The sequence below is a fragment of the Nicotiana tomentosiformis genome, chromosome 4 (assembly GCF_000390325.3).
Source record: "Nicotiana tomentosiformis chromosome 4, ASM39032v3, whole genome shotgun sequence".
Lineage (NCBI taxonomy): Eukaryota > Viridiplantae > Streptophyta > Magnoliopsida > Solanales > Solanaceae > Nicotiana > Nicotiana tomentosiformis.
The window spans coordinates 17,605,653-17,629,094 of record NC_090815.1 but is presented as its reverse complement, the minus strand read 5'-3'; the positions used below and the strand labels follow the sequence as shown (position 1 = coordinate 17,629,094).

Genomic DNA, 23,442 nt, shown 5'->3' with positions numbered 1-23,442 from the left:
TGTCTTTGGAGTATGAAGCTGAGGTGGGCTCGTTGAGTTCCTCCAAGGCCCGTTGGCACTCTGGGTCCATGAGAAGTTATTCTTTTTCTTCAACAGTGAGAAGAACCGGTGGCTCTTGTCGGAGGACCTCGAGATGAATCGCCCCAAGGTAGCTATGCGTCTTGTTAAACTTTGAATGGCCTTGACATTGTCCATAACAGTAATATCTTCGATGGCCTCAATCTTATTGGGATTAATCTCGATTCCACAGTTGGACACCATGAATCCGATGAATTTCCCGGACCCGACTACGAATGCACATATCTCCGGGTTCAGCTTCATATTGTATTTCTTCAATATGCTGAAGGTTTCCTGCAAATGTTTCAAATGGTCCTCTGCTCGCAGGGACTTGACCAATATATCGTCAATGTAAACCTCCATTGATTTTCCTATTTTTTCTTCGAACATCGGATTTACTAGGTGTTGGTAAGTGGCACCGGCGTTTTTTAGTTTGAAGGGTATCACGTTATAGCAGTAGGTTCTGTACTTAGTGATGAAGGAAGTTTTTTCCTGATCGCTTGGGTTCATCCGAATTTGGTTGTACCCAGAATAAGCGTCAAGAAAACTGAGAATCTCGTGGCCGGTCGTTGCATCGATCATGCGATCGATGTTAGGCGAAGGGAAAGAGTCCTTTGGACATGCCTTATTCAAGTCTATATAGTCTACATACATTTTTAAACTTGTTTCCCTTTTTAGGGACTACTACTACATTTGCTAACTAGTCCGGGTATTTAACCTCCCACATAGACCCTATTTTAAGGAGTTTAAATACCTCGTCCTTGATGAATGCATTCTTTATTTCGGACTAAGGCCTCTTTTTTCTGCTTGACCCGGTGGAACTTCGGGTCCAGGCTCAGCTTGTGAGTGGTTATTAACTGCTGGATCCCTGTCATATTAAGGTGGGACCAAGCGAAATAATCTATGTTAGCTATAAGGAATTGAATGAGTTTTTTCTTAAGCTCGGGACTCAACCTCGTGCCCAGGTATACCTTTCGATCAGGCAAGTGCTCGATCAGTACGACTTGCTCCAGTTCCTCGATTGTCAATTTGGTAGCGTCAAAATCGTCGGGGGCTATGAAAGACCTAGGAACTCCGTAGTCGTCATCCTCACCCGTGTCTTGCTTTTTCGGTTGGGGCGAGGCCGGTGTCAGTAGTTTCTATTTGGTTTCTCCCTTGATGACCGAACCCAGATACTTTGGTGTAAAAACTGAAGATATCGGGACCACTTCGTCGACCGCTAATATCTCCTTTACGGTCGGTTGTTCTCCATAAATTGTTTTTATCCCTCCCGGCGTCGGGAACTTCAATACCTGGTGCAGCGTCGAGGGCACTGCCCTCATGTTATGAATGCACGGTCTCCCGAACAAAGCATTATACCTCATGTCCCCTTCGATCACACAAAATTTTGTTTCCTGAATGGTCCCGGCGATGTTCACCGGTAATATTATCTCCTCTTTAGTAGTCTCACTCGCCATGTTGAATCCGTTTAGAACCCTGACTGTAGGCACAATTTGGTCTTGCAAACCCAGTTGTTCCACGACCCTCGATCTAATGATATTGGCCGAGATACCTAGATCAATCAACACACGCTTAAATCGATATTTATTTATGAGTACAGATATTATCAGTGCATCGTTGTGGGGATGTACGATGCCTTCAGCGTCCTCGTCGATGAAAGATAATGTCCCTTCTAATATGTAATCTCGCATCCATTTTTCTCTCGTGATGGATACTTTGGTACGCTTCAACATTGGCCCCTAGGGACATCGACCCCACCTATGATCATGTTAATGACGTGTTGAGGTTCCTCATGCTTGGTCTGTTTATTAGAATCTCAGGAACTCCCGGAGATGTCCGTTGTTGAATAATCGGGCTAACCTCATCCCTTAATTGTCGGCAATCCTCTGTTCTGTGGTTGTGTGTGCCATGATACTTGCATATTAAGTTGGGATCCCTTTGGGCTGGATCGTACTGTAAAGGTTTAGGCCACTTGGTGTCTATGATGCGTCTGATGACGGATACGATAGCAGGCGCATCGACGTTGAAGTTGTACTCCGATAACCTTGGTGCTTCCTTAGGCCCAATGGGCCTGTCAAAACTGTTTTTGCTCATTAGTCCCCGGTTATTTTGACTTCGATCGCTTCTCCTTTCATTTCTCACAGGGTTTCATCTAGACCTGTTACCTCTACGATCACCGTTATACGGAAGATATCGATCCCTAGTTGACCTTGGTTCACGATCAATGTCTCTTTTGGGTCTGTCACTAGCTCAGACAGGATAAACAGACCTGAAAGGGGCCCCAAAAAGATCATCTTCGACTCTAATTTTTTACTGATATCGGTTATGCATCATCGGCCCATGTTACGGCTGGATATTCAATCAGATTTTGCTTCAACTGCTGCGAAGCCAACGAGCTTTGAGTATTGAGTCCTTGGGTGAAGGCTTCAGACCTTGGCAGTCAACGGGCTTCAGACCTTGGCAGTAATGACATTTCACATTTTCTCAACTCCAAACCTACAAATACACGACCTAGCTAATCTTTGGCAGATCTTTGGCTTATTTTTCAGTTCTTAGACTAGAGAAGACAAGTTTTGGAGCTAGGATTCTTGCACACACACTTGGGTCTTGAAGATTTGAAACTTTTCGTTGAGAATTTCTTACTCATTTATACTCATTTCTTCATTTTCTTGCTTTGTATTGAATATTTAAGTGTGTAGTATTTTTTCCAACACTTGAATCTTGTTTATGAGAATATTCATATTTAAAGTGTGGATTAAATACCTTGTTGTGCTTATGTATTGAATGATTTTTATTTATTATGAAGTGAGTTATTGTTTCATTAATTATTCTTGTTCTTGAATGTTTCCAAAGGGATTAACTAACCCTAGGACTCACCCATTTACTTCGGATTAATTTTGGAAAAAATAGTTCGGGGTTGGGAAAGATTAATTAACAAGAACTTAAGGCGTTAACCCTCATTTTATAGATTCTACCTAGGGATAGGAATGAACTACTTGTATCCATATTCGGGTGTGCTTAATCTCTTAATTATTTTAGGGATAATTCAATTAGGAAGTCTTGTTAGTCTTCGAAAGAAGCTAATATAGAATTATTATCCGAGGCTATTAAATAATAGATTTGCTCATATTTATAAAATTGTGAAATATATTGGATCGTTAGTTGAGTGTAATTCTCGATGCATCCATGCTTGTAGCCATTGATCATTTTACTTGCTTTCTAGGTTAGTTTACATTTTCGCATTTAGATATATAACTTTCTCAAATCAATTCTAAGTGTTTGGCATTGCACAATAAGTGATAATTCTCTTACATTCCTAACCGCCTACATATTGTTCTCTGTGGGATTCGACCCCGACTTATAGTTGGGTAAATTATATTGCATGCGACCGTGTCCATTTACTTTTTAGTAGTGGATTTGGACGTCATCAAAATTAGCGTCGTTGCCGGGGAACAATTTGGCGTATTTAGGTTGTTTGAGAAATAAGCGTAAGTGCTTTGGTCCAAACTTGTAAATACTTTGTAATTATTTTCTTATCTTTGTTTATTCTTCTTATTTATTTGTCTTGTTTATTTTCTTAGTTTTTGAAAAATGGCATCATATAATGAAAATTGGTCGGATGGTAATTGTTTATACTTTGATGACCCTTGTCCTTATTGTGGAGGACCACAATCGTGGCAAAATTGTCTAAATTCTCCTGGGGGCGGATTGTGCGCACAATCTCAAACTCATGAGTGGAGTATTTGCGATAAGTGTGGTAGGCAACATGGTCATTGGGATAATTGTGCTTATTTGTCCCTCCCTTCCCCAAGCCCCCGCTATGATGATTCTACTTTTTGTGATGAAAATCATAGGGATATGGAAGTGGAAGAAATTGAGCATGGTCAAAATGGAGAGTTCAAGCTCATGTTAGAATGCCTACTTGAAGGAGGAAACAAAGAGCAAAATATCTTGGAGGAGCTTTTGGAAAATAGTTTCCAAAATGATTTAGTGCTTGAAAGGTTGAACTTACAAATGGGAGAAATGCTTGAAGCTTTAGAGGTCCAAAAAGCCTCGAAAGTGAATGATAGCCAAGAACCTTACTTAGAGGTTGAAGACGAAAATCCTTCTTTGGCACTTGATCAAAACCAAGAAGAACTCTCAAATGCTCAAAATGAGAGGATGATGCTCATGTCGAAGGCTATTCTTGAAAATGATGAAAAGCAAAGCTTGGCACTCGATGACTTAAAACAAGCACTAACTCAAAATGATGATGATATCCGCACCTTGAAAAATCAAATGAAAATATTAGTTGAGACTCACTATGCCCACCAACTTGAGAGTGTGGAAAGAGATCAAGAAGAGTCCGACATTGAGGAAGAAAGTGAGCTTTATTTTGAGGAATCAAGTATTAAACATCTGCCAACCGACTCCATGGGTGTTAATGATGCCAAGAAAAATATGAAATTAGAGTCAATCGGTGTAAGTGACAATATGGTTGAAGTTGACTCTAGTTCGGGGGAAAAAGAGAATGTCAAAATTTGGGAAGATTTGCAATTTGAAGGCTTGAGGTTGTATTCCAAGCATTTTTCAACCTTGAAATTTCATGGTGATATGGGAATTGAGCCGTGCGAATCCATATGGAAGTGCAAAGAAGAAAAGCAAGAGCCATACATTTTGCAATTTGTATATTCAAAAAGGCAAAATGACATTCCTCACATGAAAGCCAAGAAATGCAAAATGAAGAAATTAAAGTTTGGCTTGATCATTTACTTACCACCCCATGTTGCTCGTGATCACAAGCTTGATTCCAAGTTAGGTGCCTAATTCATATCGTCCAAGTGACGAGAAAAGTGGTAAAGTTGATCCGCGTCGTGCCACGACATTAAAGGTGGCGCTTGGTGGGAGGCAACCCATTGTTTTCAAAATTCTTAGTCGTTTCTTAAATTTTCATTTTTAGAATAGTTTATTATGTTATTTTTGAATAATCTGCAAAGTTTCAGATTTTTTGGAGTTGAATTAAGAAGTTTGGGGTGTTGGAACAAACCAAAGCAGTAGCTGCCCAGAATTGGCCTGCTGAGTCCTGTTGTAACCACACTTGCAGACAAGGCACGCAGGTGCGCTTCCGCAGAAGCGGAGAATTCAGGCGCAGATGCGCAACAATTCGCAGGTGCGACGTCTAGCTCGCAGAAGCGGCTTCACAGAAGCGCTTCTGGAGTCGCATGTGCGGATATCGGGTTGGTTTAATGAAATAAACTCTCATTTCATCAGGTACACTCTAAACGTTTTCCCCCAAACTCAAACTCCTCTTATCTCTCTCACGCTACTGCTCTTCATCACTTCTCACACTTGAGTTCTCAAGCACAAGACCACACAGGTACCATGTCTCTCATCTACTCCTCTCTTATACTTCTCTTTTCTTTTTCTTCTTCTCCATCTCCACTGTTTTTCCCTATATTCTTTTTGTTATCAATTTTAGTTTTGAAAGTGAGGGATATTGGTTGAGAGTATGTAATGTGTGTTGTTGTGTTGAACATTAATGTCGGGGGAAATCTGAGTACCCAATTATTGTGTGAATTAGCATAAATTCTCACTGCTTGCAAGGTGTTCGACAAATTGTCCAAAGGAAAATCGTTTGCTAAGTACCACAAAATCAAGTTTAATAGAGTCGTAGGTTCATGTAGTGCACTAATTTAGAAGTCTTGAGTATAAATTATGTGCTAAAACTCTTATTTGAGAAGTAAAAGAGTCAAAAATTCTGGGGCTTTTGAACCCACTGATGAACATCGCAGAAGCGAATGAAATCCCGCAGATGCGGCCTCGCACCTGCGTAGACTATTCCGCAGGTGCGAACTCTGAGGAAATGGGCAAAACCGCAGAAGCGGGACCGCACCTGCGATGGCTTTTCCACATGTGCGAAAACTGGCAGAATTCCAAATTTCAGTGGCTTTGCATCTGGAGCTTCCCGGGCCCATTCGACTTGATTCTTTGGCCTAATTGCTTTTTTTAAAGTTTCCTAACATGATTTTATTGCCCGACTAACGTTGTTTTGATTTTTTGAAGGTACTTTGAGCTAAAATGGACCCGAACATGAAAGAAAATGCCTCGCTTAGTCATGAAATTGAGGAGGAAGCTGTGGAAGAACAATTTGACCAGTCACGTTTCATGTCGGCTGATTGTCAATGCCAGTATTATGACAACCTCCTCACCAAGAAGATAGTGCTTGAAAAGGGGATTTTCGAGGAGAAATTGGCCGAACTACTCCCAGAATTCTATGGCCATCTTCAAGCCTCCGGTTGGTCATGCTTAATGCCCACCCCGTGCAAAGCCAATGAGGAGTGGGTTCGTGAGTTTTACGCGAATCTTAAGTTTACAAACTTCGCCGACCCACAAGTAACCATAAGGGGTAAGACATTGAGGTTTGGAACTGAGCAGATTAATGACATACTCAGGATTCCTGACCATCCACTCGAGCCAGTGCTAGAAAAAGATCATTGCAACAACAAAGAATGGCTTGTATCTAAACTCTATCCCGCAAGCATGAGAGCAAAATGGGCCAACAAAAGAAGGGGTTTGAAGTCGATTGACTTCACAGCTGAAGCTAAAATATGGCTCTACATCCTATGCAACAGGGTATCACCTTGTGGAAATGTTTCTGATGTATCATACACTAGAGCCCTGATCATTGCATGCCTTCTTGACGACATTCCTGTGAATGTCGGCCATTATATCCTACGGGAGCTGAGAGAATGCTTGCATGACGACAGCCCAGGGTTGATGTTTCCTTCACTGATCATAGAGTTGTGTAGGCGGGCAAAGGTTAAGGTGCGCAGCACCGATCATTGGTTGCTGGCCGAAAAATCCTTTCATCCATTGAGAGTAACGGGTGAGGGTAGTACAGTCAAGAGCAAGAAGAGAAAAGTCACCACTGTTGGCGGATCAGAGTCATCCTCACAGGCAGCAGTGCCTGAGGGACTATTTGGGATATTGAACTCGCAGCTTGGCGTCGTTCATGACTTAGTGTCACAGCTCCCTAGTGAACCCTCACACTCCCAGCCTATGCCTGAGTACTTCACCAGGGATGACATGAAGACCTATTTAGATGCACAGAAAAAGCAGGCAGAGGCTCAGGAGAAGATAACAGCATCTGTTGGCAGACTTGAGGCCGCCTATGACAACTTGGCCAAGGCACATGTAGATCTTCAGTCAGACTTTGAAAAGGAGAAAGCGAGCAAGAAGAAGAAGGGTAAGTTTATGATCAAAATGTGGAGAGGCATCAAAGCCATCTTCAAATGGGGGCAGCCGGACATGAAGATACTTGTTGTTGATGCTGAGGATAGTGAGGAGTACACTTTCATGTCGAGTGCTGCTGATGATGATGTTGATGACACTGAGGATGATGAGGCCGAGAGTTCTCAACGGCAGTGATTAGCCTTTTTCCCGCAGTCTGCTAGTCTGATGCAAACCTCAGGGAGACCCTCAAACTACTCTTATTTTATTTTAATAATATGAAGTGAGGACACTGCAATGTTTTTAGTTGGGGGGTGGCTTTAGAGAGTATACTTTATTCGTACATTGATGCTATATATTTCCCGTTGCCGGGTTTATATGTGGTATGGATATTGTGTGCCCTTGCCGGGCTTGTTTTGTTATTGATTATCATGTGCTCTTACAAGAGACTTTCTTAAATATACATTTTCAATAAATGTCCTTGGGTTTTCTTTATGCTATAGTTCTTTCCCACGGAATATTTATTTGTTGAATCGGGTGGCTTTTTCCTATGACGGATGGCGTGACGACTTTCTTAAGGGAATTAGTCTTGTTTTATTATGTGGAGACTTTTGGATTATTTGATACTAACAAAATTAATCTTTTGTATGTGAAGTGTAAATTAAGAATACCCCTCCGCATTTTGGTTTTAAATTGAAAAAGTAAGTTGCATGGGGAAGAATAATTTGTGTGACAACTTTTTGGCTCATTTGGTGACTCTTTGCCCACTAGTTGGCATGATATTGCTCTAAATTCTTTTAGCAAGAAGTGAAATTGATCCGTCTTGATTAGTTCATGTTCCATGTGTGTTAGTTTTGGTTATAAATAATTCTTCTATTTACTTCTATCATCTAGAACTTGCCCGATTGGTTTTTCAATGCTAATGTTAAGTATGTTTGGTTGGAGGGATGACCTTAGGCATTCTTTGTAATCTTTGAAAAAGCCTCTTTAACCTTTCAAGCCTACCATTGCATAAATATTATCACTAGTTTACCCACATTTGAGCCTTTAACTTTTTCTTTGGCCACCTCATTACAAACCTTTACCCTTTTGTGAAATAATTCCCTCTTTTGAACCCGTCCCTCCTTGAATATTGAGAATGAGGCTAGAAGCCTAAGTTGGGGGTGTTGGTGTCAAGTTAGAAATTGGTAAGATTGTACATTGAGGGTAGAAACATATACCTCAAAGTTGTTCATATGAAGTTACTCAAGCTCCAAAAGAAAATAGCTATATATATAAAAAAAAAGAAAAAGAGAAAAATATGTATATATATAAATATGGAGTCTTGAGAAAATTAGAGAGGTATTTTAAGGTGGTTCCATGTTGGTAACTAGATGCCAATAAGGGCGATGTGGTTTAAAAAGAAGCAAAGTGCAAATGTGAGTAGTGTTCAAAAAAAAGAAAGACAAATGTGAGTAGTGTTCAAGGAGGATGTAGTCACTTGTATCCCAAATGCTTATTCGACCCTTCCCGAAACCTACATTACAATCTTAAAAAGTCCTTTTGGGATCTCCAACTGAATGTTCTTGAATAGGCGGCGAATTAAAATAATGATATTTTGTAACACTTGAAATTTTTTGTTGAGAGTGAGTATCTTTGTGCATTTGTCCCTAGTATTGTTATTGTAAATATGGTGATTTTTGGACTTTCTTTCTTGTGAGGGCACATGAATTAGGATAGATTTGTGACATTGATGTATCCCAAAATGAGTAAATTGAGCATATGTAGTAGACTAGTGCTTTTAAGTCACTTCTCGAGACTTTTTGTTGTCACTTGATTATTTTGAAACTCCTTTGCATTTATTAACGTTGATTTTAAATGAGGGAGTTATTTTGTTGAGATTCACATGCTTAAGCCTAATTATTAGTACCAACCAAATTCATAAGTATGGTGCTTAATTGGAGAATATGATTTGTGTATGATAACAATGCCACTTGTACTTTAAATGGTAGAACCTCATTGAATTGTTAGTTTTGATTTGCTTGAGGACAAGTAAAAACTTTAAGTTGGGGATGTTGATGAGTAGTGATTTCACCACTTATTTTAGTCTCTTTTATTTAAATTTTGTGTCCTTTAATTATAATATGAGGTTGTTTATGGTGTGTATTGCTAGATTTTCAGGTAAATGATGCCATGTAGAGAGTTGAATTTAATTGAAGTGGAATTGAGCAAAAAGAGTACAAAAGTGCAAAATCCTTCAGTGATTCCGCATCTGCGGAACACTGTCCGCAGATGCGACCTCGCATCTGCGAGGTGAAAGGCCGCATCTGCGGAGTTAAGCTTCTTACACTGGGATCACATCTGCGGCAAGAATCCGCACCTGCGGAGTCGCTGGTGTGACTATTTGGTCTGTATCTTCGGAGAAGGGAATTCCACATAGGCTCGCATCTGCGATGATGTATCCGTATCTGCGGAGTCGCATTTGCGCCAAAAATGTCCGCATCTGCGGAGTAGGCAATCTACTGAGTTTGCGCATCTGCGATTGAAGGCCCGTATTTGCGGAGCCGCACCTGCAAGGATCCTTCCGTAGGTGCGGTCAACGGGCTTCAGACCTGGGCAGTAGTGACATTTCATATTTTCTCAACTCCAAACCCACAAATACACGACCTAGCTAATCTTTGGCAGATCTTTGGCTTATTTTTCAGTTCTTAGACTAGAGAAGATAAGTTTTGGAGTAGGGTTCTTGCACACACACTTGGGTCTTGAAGATTTGAAGCTTTTAGTGAGAACTTCTTACTCATTTATGCTCATTTCTTCATTTCCTTGCTTTGTATTGAATATTTAAGTGTGTAGTATTTTTTCCAACACTTGAATCTTGTTTATGAGAATATTCACATTTAAAGTGTGGATTAAATACCTTGTTGTGCTTATGTATTGAATGATTTTTATTTATTATGAAGTGAGTTATTGTTTCATTAATTATTTTTATTCTTGAATGTTTCCAAAGAGATTAACTAACCCTAGGACTCATCCATTTACTTCGGATTAATTTTGGAAAAAATAGTTCGGGGATGTGAAAGATTAATTAACAAGAACTTGAGGCATTAACCATCACTTTATAGATTCTACCTAGGGATAGGAATGGACTACTTGTAGCCATATTCAGGTGTGCTTAATCTCTTAATTATTTTAGGAATAATTCAATTAGGAAGTCTTGTTAGTCTTCGAGAGAAGCTAATATAGAATTATTATCCGAGGCTAATAAATAATAAATTTGCTCATATTTATAAAATTGTGAAATATATTGGATTGTTACTTGAGTGTAATTCTCGATGCATCCATGCTTGTAGCCATTGATCATTTTACTTGCTTTCTAGGTTACTTTACATTTTCGCATTTAGATATAAATATTTTCTCAAATCAATTCTAAGTGTTTGGCATTGCACAATAAGTGATAATTCTCTTACATTCCTAATCGCCTACATATTGTTCTCTGTGGGATTCGACCCCGGCTCATAGTTGGGTAAATTATATTACATGCGACAGTGTTCATTTACTTTTTAGTAGTGAATTTGGACGTCATCAAAATCGGTGCCATTGCCGTGGAACAATTTTACGTATTTAGGTCACATTTGACGTCATCACGAACAATTTAGCGTCATCAAAATGGCACACGTATATGAGGTCACATGTTCATTTGGGTCAGTTGTCCCGTTGTACTTAGGAATTTCAGGCATACAGAACTTCTTAGGGATTTGCTTCGGAGCTGCGCTCGGAGGGAAAGGTTTTTGAACGAACTTCTTGGAATCTAGGCCCTTTAATATAGGCGGTGCTCCTGGGATCTGATCGACCCTAGAATTATAGGTTTCCACCTTTTTGTCATTGCTTCGGTTTTCTTTTCTCTTGTTTCCACACGCCTTTTCAATTCCTCGATCATCTTTATTATCTCGAGGTTGGTCCCGGGTTCAGCTTCATTTGGCCTATTTGCGGCTAGTTCATTTCTACGAGTGCTCTCCCGGGATGATCCGGGCTCGACCCCACTAGGAGCGCGACTTTGGTTTTGCAGCTGGGCTATCGCTGCCTGCTGAGCTTGCAGCATTTTGAAGATCACCCATAAGTTGATACCATCTCCCTCACCGTCACGAGCATTTTGGGCTACTGACCGGACTCCCCCGCGGACGCTATTCTCTGGATCGGTAGGAAAATTCGTGTTGATGGCCACATGTGAGCTGGCGTCGATCGGGTCCGTGACCGAGATTCCGTTGGGATCGGCAAGGGGCACCCCGTTATCAGGCGCTATATTGTTATTCTCGCCATGGTGGCTAGACTCAGCATCCGTGTTTAGAGGGGTAGATTGGGAGTTCGGCATTCTCAACGCAGACCTGAAATCAAAGACACTTCAAAAAACAAGTGTGAAGTAGGGTGTGTTATGAAAATTTATATCAAATTGCCACTATTATCCTTAGCCACACGGTGGGTGCCAGATTGTTTACCCTCAAAATCGGATAACAATTAAATTTATAAGTGGTTTTGAGGATACACGAATTAATTTGATACAAAGCGATAGGCACATGATTAATACCTGAACAAAATCAATCCACTGCATATGGAGATCATATAGTAGCGATACTTGGAGGACGATGCGGACTTCAACTCTGCGGTGGAGATGTTTGGAATTCATTTTAGACTATGGACAATATACCCTGGCGCCTGGTGAGAGCTTGATAGGTGCTGCTTGGTATTTGCCAATGACAATTGGATTCACATACACTAATAGGAGAAGGAAGCATTCAACTTATCATGTTGTAATAGTTCGTTCATTAGATTTTAGCTTTTCTATCTTTTTAAATAGCTAGTAGTTTCATGCAACTTCTATTTTGATTTTTGGTTTGGACAGCTTGTAAGCATTGGACCCATTTTTGGGATTTTATTTATATATTAGCCCTTAGGCAAAAAAAAAAAAGAAAAAAAAAGGTCAAATTGAACAAACAAAGATAAAATATATTCAAACCACACGAGGAGGATAGTTCCAGCCTTATTGAAATATTTACTCTCGATTTGGGCTCACTATGGTCAGCACTGATGAATAAGAGAAAGAGTTAATAACAGAGAAAATAAAAATATATTGCTTTGGAATGCGTGTTAGAATGCGTTTAATGAATTATCAGACCTCCTTTATATAGTAGGGGAATTCTACTCTAGGTACAACTCTATAAAAGGTATAAAAATCCTCCGATTAACTGATTGCCGGTTCTTCACCAATACGTGCCGAGATCCCCGACGTGATATCCGGCCGGTCACGGATATTACGGCCTTCCATTGGTCGTGCTCGATTGCCTGATAATATTCTTTGAAGTCGTTCAAGGCTAAGACCGATTCCGAACCATGACCCCGATATTCTCGAGGGCGGGCGTCATACCCCCGGATTCTGACTCGATGAGACTTTTGTCTCGATTTCGGTCCCCTATCATCATGTCTCGAGCTTGACTTATTTTGGCGAAGACCGGGGTGTATCAATAGCCCGGTTTTACTCGTATACATTAAGACTATTGGAACTTATGGTATTAAGCATGCCATAATATTTGTGACTATGAAAAATTCTCATGAAAGACAAAATAAGAAATTTAAAATTAAATTAATTTCAAATATATAAATCTATTATTCTTTTTTAGATTTACTAAAAATAATAATTTCATATAAAATAGAACAGTGATAATACCTTTTTATCTATTAATATAAAGTTTTTATATGTGTGTTTTTACATCTAGAAACTATTCGATATTTATATTCTATCATTTCATCACATGACTTATTGTTGGTATATTGAATAGAAAAACCTATTCTTCTTTAAATAAATCTTGCTATTTCCAAATATTAAATTTCATTAGACAGAAGAAAAACAAAATTAGCGCTTAATTTCCATGATTATACCTATCTACGAGAAAAAGAAATATCACTCCACACTGTTTTGCGCTTTTCACTTTCCCCTTTCAGATGCATATGTCGGAAATTGCTTTCAAAGTGACTAAACTTGCAAAGAATTATAAAACATTGGCTATACCTTAAAAGGAGTCCCAAAATCGGCTATCTGTGCTCTTGCCCCCGCAACCTAGTCCAAATTAGGAGCCCACTTCAAATCCCCGGTGTATTTCCTCTTGGGCCATCCGAATTAGAAACTCCGATCTCTCTCTCCGGCGAAACCGATTTGTAGGTTCGTTCTTTCCCCCCTCAATCTCCACTTTCTTTTTTACAAATGATTATTGTTGGTAAAATACGAATTAGATATTTTCCTTAAGAGTATTTATATGTACTTTGCTTCTATAAGCTCAGCTCCGATTTTTCCTATATTTGTTAATTTTTACATGTTAATTTGCAAGTTTATTTGCTTCTATATGTGATAATGGCTCCAAATTTATGATCTTGTACCTACTAATCAATTTTCTGAAACTTTTTTCTCAAAGAAAAAGGGGGGTGGGGTGGGGGGTTGGGGGAGGAAGAAAAGAGGCAAAAAGCACTAGCTGATTTTTTCCCATCTGCCCTCATGTCTTGGTGGGCAGCGTCAACCGATACCTGTTTTGGTGGGAGGCAGCGGGTATCCGGTATTTAATAGTCGAGGTGTGATTGTGAGTTTTCAATTATCACTATGAAATTAACCTTTTATTTCTTTTTTTTTATATCGATGGTGTTTGGACCAACTTGCGTGAACCTCGACTAATCCGTGGGGTTGCTATCCAGCACAGAGCACACAAGTACATGTTTTGTCTAGTGTTGCAGCTGAGATCGAACTTGGGATCTGCAGGTTGTTAATCACATGCCGCAACCACTAGGCCATCCCCTATGAGATTCATGATAAAACTCAATTTTCGAGCCATTCTGATTATTCAAACAATAAATTTTAATTTCTAGTATAACTTTTTTGTTAAGTTGCCTTATCTCAGTTAGTCTCCAATACAGCCCTTTAGTTGATATTAGTTCGTTAGAGAACGTATAGTTAATCTATAATGACTAGTTATTTCTCATGATTATTAACGAATAGAGCATTAAAAGACTAGTTATTTATTGCCAGAGTGAAAATGCGCCCAAATGAAGCGGAATGGTTACGGATCATTCATTTAGTGGGCCCTGACTAGTTTAGAGGCGTGGTATGTTGATTGATTGATTATTAGCGAGAGCTAAATCCCCTTGATGGCGTTTGAAGAGAAATTGTGAGAGCTAAGGGATCACTATGATATGTAAGCCTCTGTAGAGTAGTAGATTGTGTAAGCGGATATTGGAGACAACCCAAGAATGAGCTTATGTATAATGCACGTATAGAATCTAAGTTCTGTTATCCCCTTTGATGTCTTTGTTCGTTAATGGTGTGCACATAAATTTGCAGGAAATGTCATTCTTAAAGGATATTCTCATTGGTTCTGAAGCTCATTTTGTGGTGCTAATTGTACAGAGCTCATCAATATTTTCAGGTGTGGAGTTGAAATTTGCAACATATGGTTTCATGCATTCTAGCCTTTGGTGACTCAGATTGAAATATTCTTTGTATTTCGACGAGAAGTTTGTTTGACTTATTGGTGTGAAATGGTAGAACTTTTTGGATATACAGCATGCAGACAATTATCGCAAATGTTGATTTCAATATTATTCTTCCATGTTTCCGAGTACATTCTGGCACTTTTCATTCATGGGAAGTCAAGCGTAACTCTTAAGTCGCTTTTGATAAGCAAACATTATCTAGTGGCAATGGTTTGCTCCTTGATAGAGTACCTTATTGAACTCTATTTCTTTCCTGGCTTAAAGGAATATTGGTGGATAAGTAATTTCGGCCTTGCATTGGTTGTTCTTGGAGAAATCATAAGGAAGCTGGCAATTGTGACTGCAGGCGTAGCCTTCACTCATCTAATAAAGGTTTATCACGAAGAAAATCATCAGTTGGTTACACATGGGATCTATAGATATGTCCGGCACCCTGGTTATAATGGTTTCTTCATCTGGTCTATCGGTACTCAAATAATGCTTTGTAATCCAATATCAACCATTGCATTTGCAGTTGTTGTGTGGAAATTCTTCTCGGGGAGGATACCTTATGAGGAATTCTTCCTAAAGCAGTTTTTTGGTTCTGACTACGAGGATTATATGAGAAAAGTTCCTTCTGGTATTCCATTTGTGAGGTGATTATTCAACAAAACATCTTGAGGCCACTATATATATGCCCAGCATCCTTGTTTATTGTGGTTTCCTCTTCTGATCGTCGGTGCTCAGATAATCTTCTAAATTCAATACCAACTGCGGCTTCTTAGGGTGTAGTCTAGGAATTTTACTCTCTTAGACACTCTTACGGTTCTCATAATGTGAAGTTTGCCGGAGAAATCCTCTTTGATACCACTTTCGAAGTGATGCTTCTGTTAACCTTTGTGGAGTGCTTTATCTTATTTGGATCATCATGTTTTCATTGTATCGTGTTATTGTTAGGTAGCTAGGTGTTCCTAACCTTTACTCAATATGTTGTTCTTGGTCTTTGATATAATTGACAGGAGGCTTATAGAGAAGTTATGATCCAACGCGTGAGATAACTTTGCTAGTTCTTATGGGGAGCTGTAAGTTATCTATATTATGTATTTGGCATGGCTGATGGTTGCAGCTTTTTATCATACTGTTAAAGGAGAAAGGTCTTGTAACATTTTCTTTGATTTGACCATTTCACCTCATCTCAATTATGGTTGATTTCTTTCTGTTGCCTTTTATTCAAGCCTTCCTTTGGCCATATTTTAACGCCCCACCCCAAACCCCAAATGATTTGTTTGGCTTTATGAGGAACAGTTGGTCTATCTTTGAGTGAGTTTTGGTTAATTGTTAGTTTATGCGACACTAGTAGATTTTCAGAAACATGGGCCATATTCAATCTTCAATCTACTAAAAAAATTGTAGTTATTGTTTCTTTAGAAGTTTGGCCAGGAAGAATAGCACCGGGTGTTTGCAACACATTTATACGCTCGTTTCAGGGAAGGAAGGACATGCACCAAAAACATATAATTATGAGAAAAATAGTAAGTACATAAATATAAGTTTTATCGACTGTCAAATACTGCCCAGGGACCTTTTTATCTGTTGCTTTAGTTATTATTAAAAAGAAGGCCCAAAACATGTCACTTTAGAACAAAGGCGTTGTTTATTTTATTTTGGAAATTTTACCAAACCTTTACACATTATTTATTATAAATAAATACCTTTTTAAAAAATTGTTTTCTATAGCTACCTTTTAGGTTTTATAGCAAATTATGTATTTATGGTCACTTCTTACCGTTAAGCCATTAAATACGCTGTGTAATATTTTTCTCTCCTACTTTCTATTCTTTTTCTCACAATAACACCGTATAGTATACAACTTTGCAAAACCACGATCTCTCTCCACTCTCTCTCTCCCAACCCAGTGTCTTCCCTACGAATACAACCACCATTATCAACTGATTTATCTCCATTTTCTCTCTCAATTTTCAAAATTGATTGCTCCAAAAAGTTGTGGTAAGTGTTAAACTTGTTAGATTTTCGCTGGCACTTGTATTCTTCTGTATCTCTTTACTATTTTTTTTTAGAAATAATCACCATTGTTATGCTTTCACCAGAAAACTCGAAATTTCTTCTCCAATGGCTGATTCAACTCCTTACAAGAGGGTTACCCGAGGTATACCAACCAAAGCACTCAATTTCGAAGGGCCATCTTTCGATTTGCAAATCACTCAAGCGGAACATGTATTTGCAGGTTCAGCAGCAAATACAGTTGCGGAAAAGAGAACGAAAATACGCAATGACACATCGAAACAAGCCTAATTTCAGAAATCTTCGAAAGAATCAACACTTCATGATGCGGTAAAGAGAAAAAAACTTATGGATGACGATTCAGGGGTTAAGGGAAAAGAGGTCGATACAGGAATCAGCTCGGAAACACTAAGCGAAAAGGTAACCATAGATGTATTTATATGTATTTTAGTCTGCATACAGTGATTATTACCATATACACTGTTTTTCTCTTCTTTGTATTTTGATATATTTATATGTATTCAATAGTGCCAACATTGATTAATACTTATTACAGTGACTTTCACTGTTGTATTTAAATGTATATTGTTCCAGCTTTAGTGATGTATTCCAACTAAGTGTTCTCATCATCCTTCTCAAGCCAACTGTATTCTGCTGTATTTAGAACAACAGTCATTGTCATATCTCTCATTTTTTGTAGTAATTATCAATAGATTATGTTTGTAAATCATGAATGAGTTATGCATTCCAAATATATGTATTCATCTATATTTTCAATCATTTATTTTATCTTTTAAATTTTTGTTGTATGCAAGAAATGAAACTCTTTGTTAAACACCCGCCTATTGTATCAACACATATCAGTTCCTACACTAACTGAGACATATTCTCCGACCTCAAAGAGAAGCTTACGCCAGAGCAGTACAAATTATTTTGTAATACTTGTTTTGGAAGTTTCCTCGATATGAAGCACTATGAGGTTCAACATCAATTGTTCAGGTGCTTCATGGTTCTGCAACTGGAAGAAAGCCATGATGATTCATTTTCAATATATGTGAATGGTACAAAATTATGCTTCTCAATCAGGGAGTTTGCGGTAGTTACTTGTCTCAATTGTGTTAGTGACGTTGAAGATTTTCAGTTTAACACAAAGAAGCCTAACAGGATTGTGGATACATACTTTGGCGGTGCAAAGAATGTCAAGAAGAAAGATTTAGTGAAGTGCTTTGATGACAAGAATTGGGTTATGATAACGATGGGGATGCTATTAAGATAGCTTTGTTGTATTTCATACATACTTTCATATTATCCTCCGAGAAGAACTGCACAACCATCCCAATACTATATTTTGACTTGGTCGAGAGCGGGAGATATTCTGATTATCCATGGGGTAAGGATGCATTCCAGGCCCTTATCAGATTTATTAGCAAGAAGATAGATTCTCAGAAGAAGTACTACCGGATGGCTGGGATGCCTCTTGCTATGCAAGTATGGTTTTATGAGTGTTGTTCAAAGGTTGACCCCAAAATTGCACTTCGAGTTGATAACCGGATGCCCAGAATACTCAATTGGAAATCTACAATCAACCAGCCAACTTATGCTTACTTGATGAACATCATGTTCAACTACCAAGGAAACGTGGTAAGTTGCTATTATTTAATTGACTGGTATTTTAGTCAACATATATTTCTATTAGTAAAAACAGTTTTGGAATTTTTAATCAAATACAGTTGCATATATCATTCATCAATGCCCCTGTTTTCATAATTAAATCGAATACAGTAGAATACATAATACAGTGTTGAAACTAAAAATTAAATACAGTTGTATTCATAATACATCTATGTCCCTGTTTTCATTTGTAAACTGAATAGTTGAATACATAACACGGTATTGAAATTAAAAATTAAATACAACTGCATACATCATACAACAATGTCACTGTTTTCCTGTAATACATTAGAATATAATACAGTTTACAGCTACACATTTAATTCAATGCTATTAATTTGATTTACAATACAACTCAATATATGTATAAAGAAAATTGGCCATTTACATAAAGCATATTACATTAGTAATCATACAACAAGTGTGATTTACATTGAGTGTGTTACTGTTTTTAGATGAAATATAGCAACATTCAACCAAACGCTATAAAGTTTGCTGTTATTCAGGTTCCTCCGGATGGCATTGATGTAGAGAAAAGTCTTATTCCTTCAGACAACAATGATGATGATTTCTGATGACTTTAGTCCAACACCGCCTCTTCAGCCTAAGAAGAAACATGATGCAAGCGTTGGTCCATCTTCATCACCGCACCACAAAAAGCGCAAACAATAGTTAAGTGATCCCTCAATTGCAGATAGTCCAATCCCACATGTGCTTGCAATACCTCAAACCAAGTTTTCTCCTACTGATAAGATTGAATTCAAGAAAATTGTATTGAGTTCTAAGAAGCCGGCAGATTCTAAATCTGATAATTTGTATGCTTTAAGGCAGGATCTAAACTCATTCAAGGATTATGTAAGTATTGTTAAAATATATTCAACTTTACCGTTTATGTATTAACTTTCATATATGTTTCTAACCCATCTATAATTGTTTTTGTATTTATTAGGTGATGGGTGAGTTCACTTCTCTACGAACATTGATCAACGAAAATTTCAAAAAGCTTTTTGAAAATGCAAAAGCCAATCAGAATACAGAAAGGGTTTACTAAAGAAAAAATATACTGGGAGATATGATGGTGGTATTCAAATGTCAACCGATTCCAACTTGCATAATACTTTCAAATGCCAAACACAACATGATATACCTGTTGGGGAGAATTCAGAGGTTAACATTTTTTAACCTTTCTAGTATATATGCAAGTTTGTATATGTTTTATGTAAATATAATTTGAATACACTTATATACATGTGAATACAGTATTATATGTATATCAATACATGTTACATAATACACTTATATACATGTGCATACAGTATTAAATGTGTTTTCATGATTTACTAAATACATTTTGCAAAACAACATTCATAATTCTTCAGTTTAATTATGTATGCAACAACATACATGATTCATAATACAGTTATATACATATAAACACAATGTTATATCTGTATTCATGTTGTGAATAGATATATATTGTAAAAACAAACTTTACTATTATTCATTTTATTCAAGTATACATCAAAATACATTATTCAGAATACAATCATATACATGAAAATACATTAATAGAATACAAGTCTATACGCCTACTATGAAATTATGAAAAATTCTTTGTTTTTTACTAATCTGACAAATACAATTCTGTAAAATATGTGCTATATTAATATATTCTATTGGGTATTATAAGGTTATGGAAAGAAAGCTGAACACTGACATTCTTGCCGATGAAGCCCCACAAGCTAATGAGGTAAATCCTGTATGTGGTGACACATTAGATGCATCTACTGAGGTTAATCTTGTATGTGGTGAAGTAAGAAAGGAAGGGCCTACTCCATCGGAGGTGTCGTTTGTCATACTACCTGAAACCGACGAGGATGTATCTAGAGAAATACATGTATCACAATTTGAGCTGGCGGATGAGTACCTTCCAAGTCAAATTCCAGACACTAGAATTGTGATACATCAAGCAGCAAAAGTTGTTGATTCAACTCCTTTACCCTCTCATAGGACTCGACGTCCAAGTCGATGATATTCTTCGTCGTACGAGTCAAACTTCGACTCGGCCGGTTAGTAAATACATATACAAAAACTATGTTTTATATAGTGTTGATATATTTTCTCATGATAACTATAATTAAATGTAGCTATTAATGATGACGATAAACTACAGGTACCTCAGTAAAGTTGACTGCCATATTTGATAAGAAACACCCCTTTGAAGATGATTTAATATCGGGGCCACATCATACGTTAGTCATTCAAGAATTTGAGAAATGGGTTCGTGATGATCTTCTGGCTAAACACGATCAAAAGTGAGTTACTTTTATCGATCTACAATGTATGGGTTTTATTAATTATTATGTGAATATAATGTTATTTTCCAAATCCTTGTAGAAAGGATAAAGAAGACTATTACAAGAAACACAAGTCAACACTACATATACCGTTGGATTTTGGAGTCCATGAAGTCATTTCAAAAAATTGGTTTTACCTTCTCTCATTTGACGATCAACTATGGAATGACGATGTAAGATATAATACTTGTACATTCAGTTTATTTCATATTTTATACATGGTTTGTCAATACTTTGTGTTTCATTGTTTTGTTATTCTCATATAAATTATGTATTCATGTTACTCATGTATCTGAACACAATGTATTCATATGTATTCAATATTAACAGAAATACATTAACATACTGTATTTAATATATGTTAGTATATTCTATGCTTTCATTGAATTCAATGTATTTTGGTATATGCACTATAATCAATGATAACATTTTATCTCAAACTTCATTATTTTTCAATGTTATATCTAGCAATTTGTTATATGTAGTATGCATTTAACTGTATACACTAATTACTGTAGCACTTTTAAACAGTATGTATTTAATTGTATGCACAGTTAAACAAGTACATGTATTCAGCATGTACTGATGATATTTATTCAATTTTATATACAGCATATTGATATTATATTCTACTACCTGAGAAAGAAGGGCAAGTAAAACCAAACCACCAACTTCAAATATACAACTGTTGATTGTATATTCAAGACAAGAGTTGCTGAAATATTCAACAAGTATAATGATACAGATAGTAATGCAAGTGTAGCCATGAAAGAAGATGTTGTATGTGAATACATAAGGGGCTGCAAATTGCTAGATAATATACCATGGCATATGGTTGATAATGTCTTGATACCAGTCAACTTGAAGGACAAACTTCATTGGATATTGGCAGTTGTCTCATTTAAGGAGAGATATATCAACGTATATGACTCCTACCGATCAGCAGGCCATGATGCTTATGTGCATACTGAGATATATAAGCTTGCTAAGCTTGTACCTCTATACCTATCGATCAGTGGTTTCTACAGAGATAAGCAAATAATAGATTGGTCTCGTGAACCAGCATACAATGATAAGGCACAAACTGATCCCTTTGATGTTGATTTTATTTCGAATGTGCCTCAACTAAAGGCTGGGAACATGTATGAATTCAATCCTTTTTGTATTCTTGTATAATTTATAATACTAATAATATGAGTTTTATTTAATTGTATCAATCTACATTTTCAGGGATTGTGGGTTGTATATCGTGGCATACGCAGAGTATTTGAGCACTTATGGATTGATTCCACAAATAATATTTGATGTCAATTTACTTCGTCAAAGATATGGTTCCCTCCTTTGGAAATATGCTATGCGGAAGATAGACGCTGATGCCATAAGCGATAATGAAACACCCGCAAAGATTGTTAGACGAATGACAGATTCGGATACTTCTGTGAAGATAGTTTTAAAATAGTTTTCGGTGAAAATAGTTTTCTATGAAGATAGTTTTTTGAATATTGTTTTGGTAAAGATGGTTTTCTGTTAAGAACAAGTCATGTATCACTTTATGCACTGTATTCAAAGTGTTTATTCAGCAGTTTATAATTTTAAAGTTTTACTTTGTTTCATTGTTTTATCTAGCAGTATATATTCAGCAGTTTGTATTCATATGTATTCAGCAGATGTATATATATATATATATATATATATATATATATATATATATATATATATTCAAATATCTGCAGTATGTATTCATATGTATTCAAAATATATCTGCAGTATGTATACAACAGTTTAATAAAAATAATCCTTTAGTAAACTATGGAATTTATTCATCAGATGTATATATGTATTCAAATATATCTATAGTATGTATTCATATGTATTCCACTATATATTAAGCATTATGTATTCATATGTATTCAACAGATTGTAGTGTATATATACTGCAGTTTGTATTCTGTAACGACTCGACCGGTCGTTTTGAGCATTTGCACTTTGCTCGATAGTTTACGGGCGTGAGTATCCCCATATGATGTATTTTGACTTATGTGAATCATTGGTTTTGATTTTCAGGTTATTCGGAATCGAATTCGAAAAATGGATTTCATTGTTTAAGCTTTAAATTGGGAGAGTTGACCAAGTTTGACTTTTTAGTATTTGACCTCAGATTAGAATTTTGATGGTTCCGTTAGCTCCGTTGAGTGATTTTGGAATCAGGAGCGCGTCCGGATTGTGATTTGGAGGTCTGTGGTTGAATTTGGCTCGAAATGACGAAAGTTAAAATTTTGAAAAGGTTGACCGGGAGTGAACTTTTTGATACCGGGGTCGAATTCTAATTTCGGAAGTTGGAGTAGGTCCATAATGTCGAATGTGACTTGTGTACAAAATTTGAGGTCAATCGGACGTGATTTATTAGGTTTCGGCATCGGTCGTGGAAGTTTGAAGTTTCAAAGTTTATAGATTTCGATTTGAGGTGTAATTCGTCGTTTTGATATTGTTATGTGTGTTTTGAGGCCTCGAGTAGGTCCATATCGTGTTATGAAACTTGTTGGTATATTCGGGCGGGATTCCGAGAGGCTCGGGTGAGTTTCGGACGAGGTTCAGATCATTTCATTGCATTTTTGGATTTTTGCTAAGATTTCTGGTT

The 23,442-nt window shown here is 37.3% G+C and overlaps 1 protein-coding gene across 5 annotated transcripts; it reads left to right on the top strand.

The window, feature by feature from the left end:
- The first annotated feature begins 13,239 nt into the window (after positions 1-13,239).
- LOC104120910 (protein-S-isoprenylcysteine O-methyltransferase A-like) lies at positions 13,240-17,359 on the top strand. 5 transcript variants are annotated; one of them, XR_011415285.1, is made up of 4 exons: positions 13,240-13,456; positions 14,709-16,286; positions 16,863-16,921; positions 17,000-17,359. XR_011415285.1 is itself a non-coding variant. In XM_009632776.4 (3 exons), exons 2-3 carry the CDS (start codon positions 14,627-14,629, stop codon positions 15,412-15,414), a joined length of 669 nt encoding a protein of 222 aa, XP_009631071.1. In that variant the 5' UTR covers positions 13,269-13,456; positions 14,624-14,626; the 3' UTR covers positions 15,415-15,983. The 5 variants fall into 5 exon arrangements, 4 of the variants coding, with proteins under 4 accessions (XP_009631071.1, XP_009631074.1, XP_009631072.1 ...); XM_009632776.4 differs by lacking the exons at positions 16,863-16,921; positions 17,000-17,359 and adding an exon at positions 14,624-14,708 and having other exon boundaries at positions 13,269-13,456; positions 14,828-15,983; XM_009632777.4 differs by lacking the exons at positions 13,240-13,456; positions 16,863-16,921; positions 17,000-17,359 and adding exons at positions 13,738-14,044; positions 14,624-14,708 and having other exon boundaries at positions 14,828-15,983.
- The last annotated feature ends 6,083 nt before the right edge of the window (positions 17,360-23,442 follow it).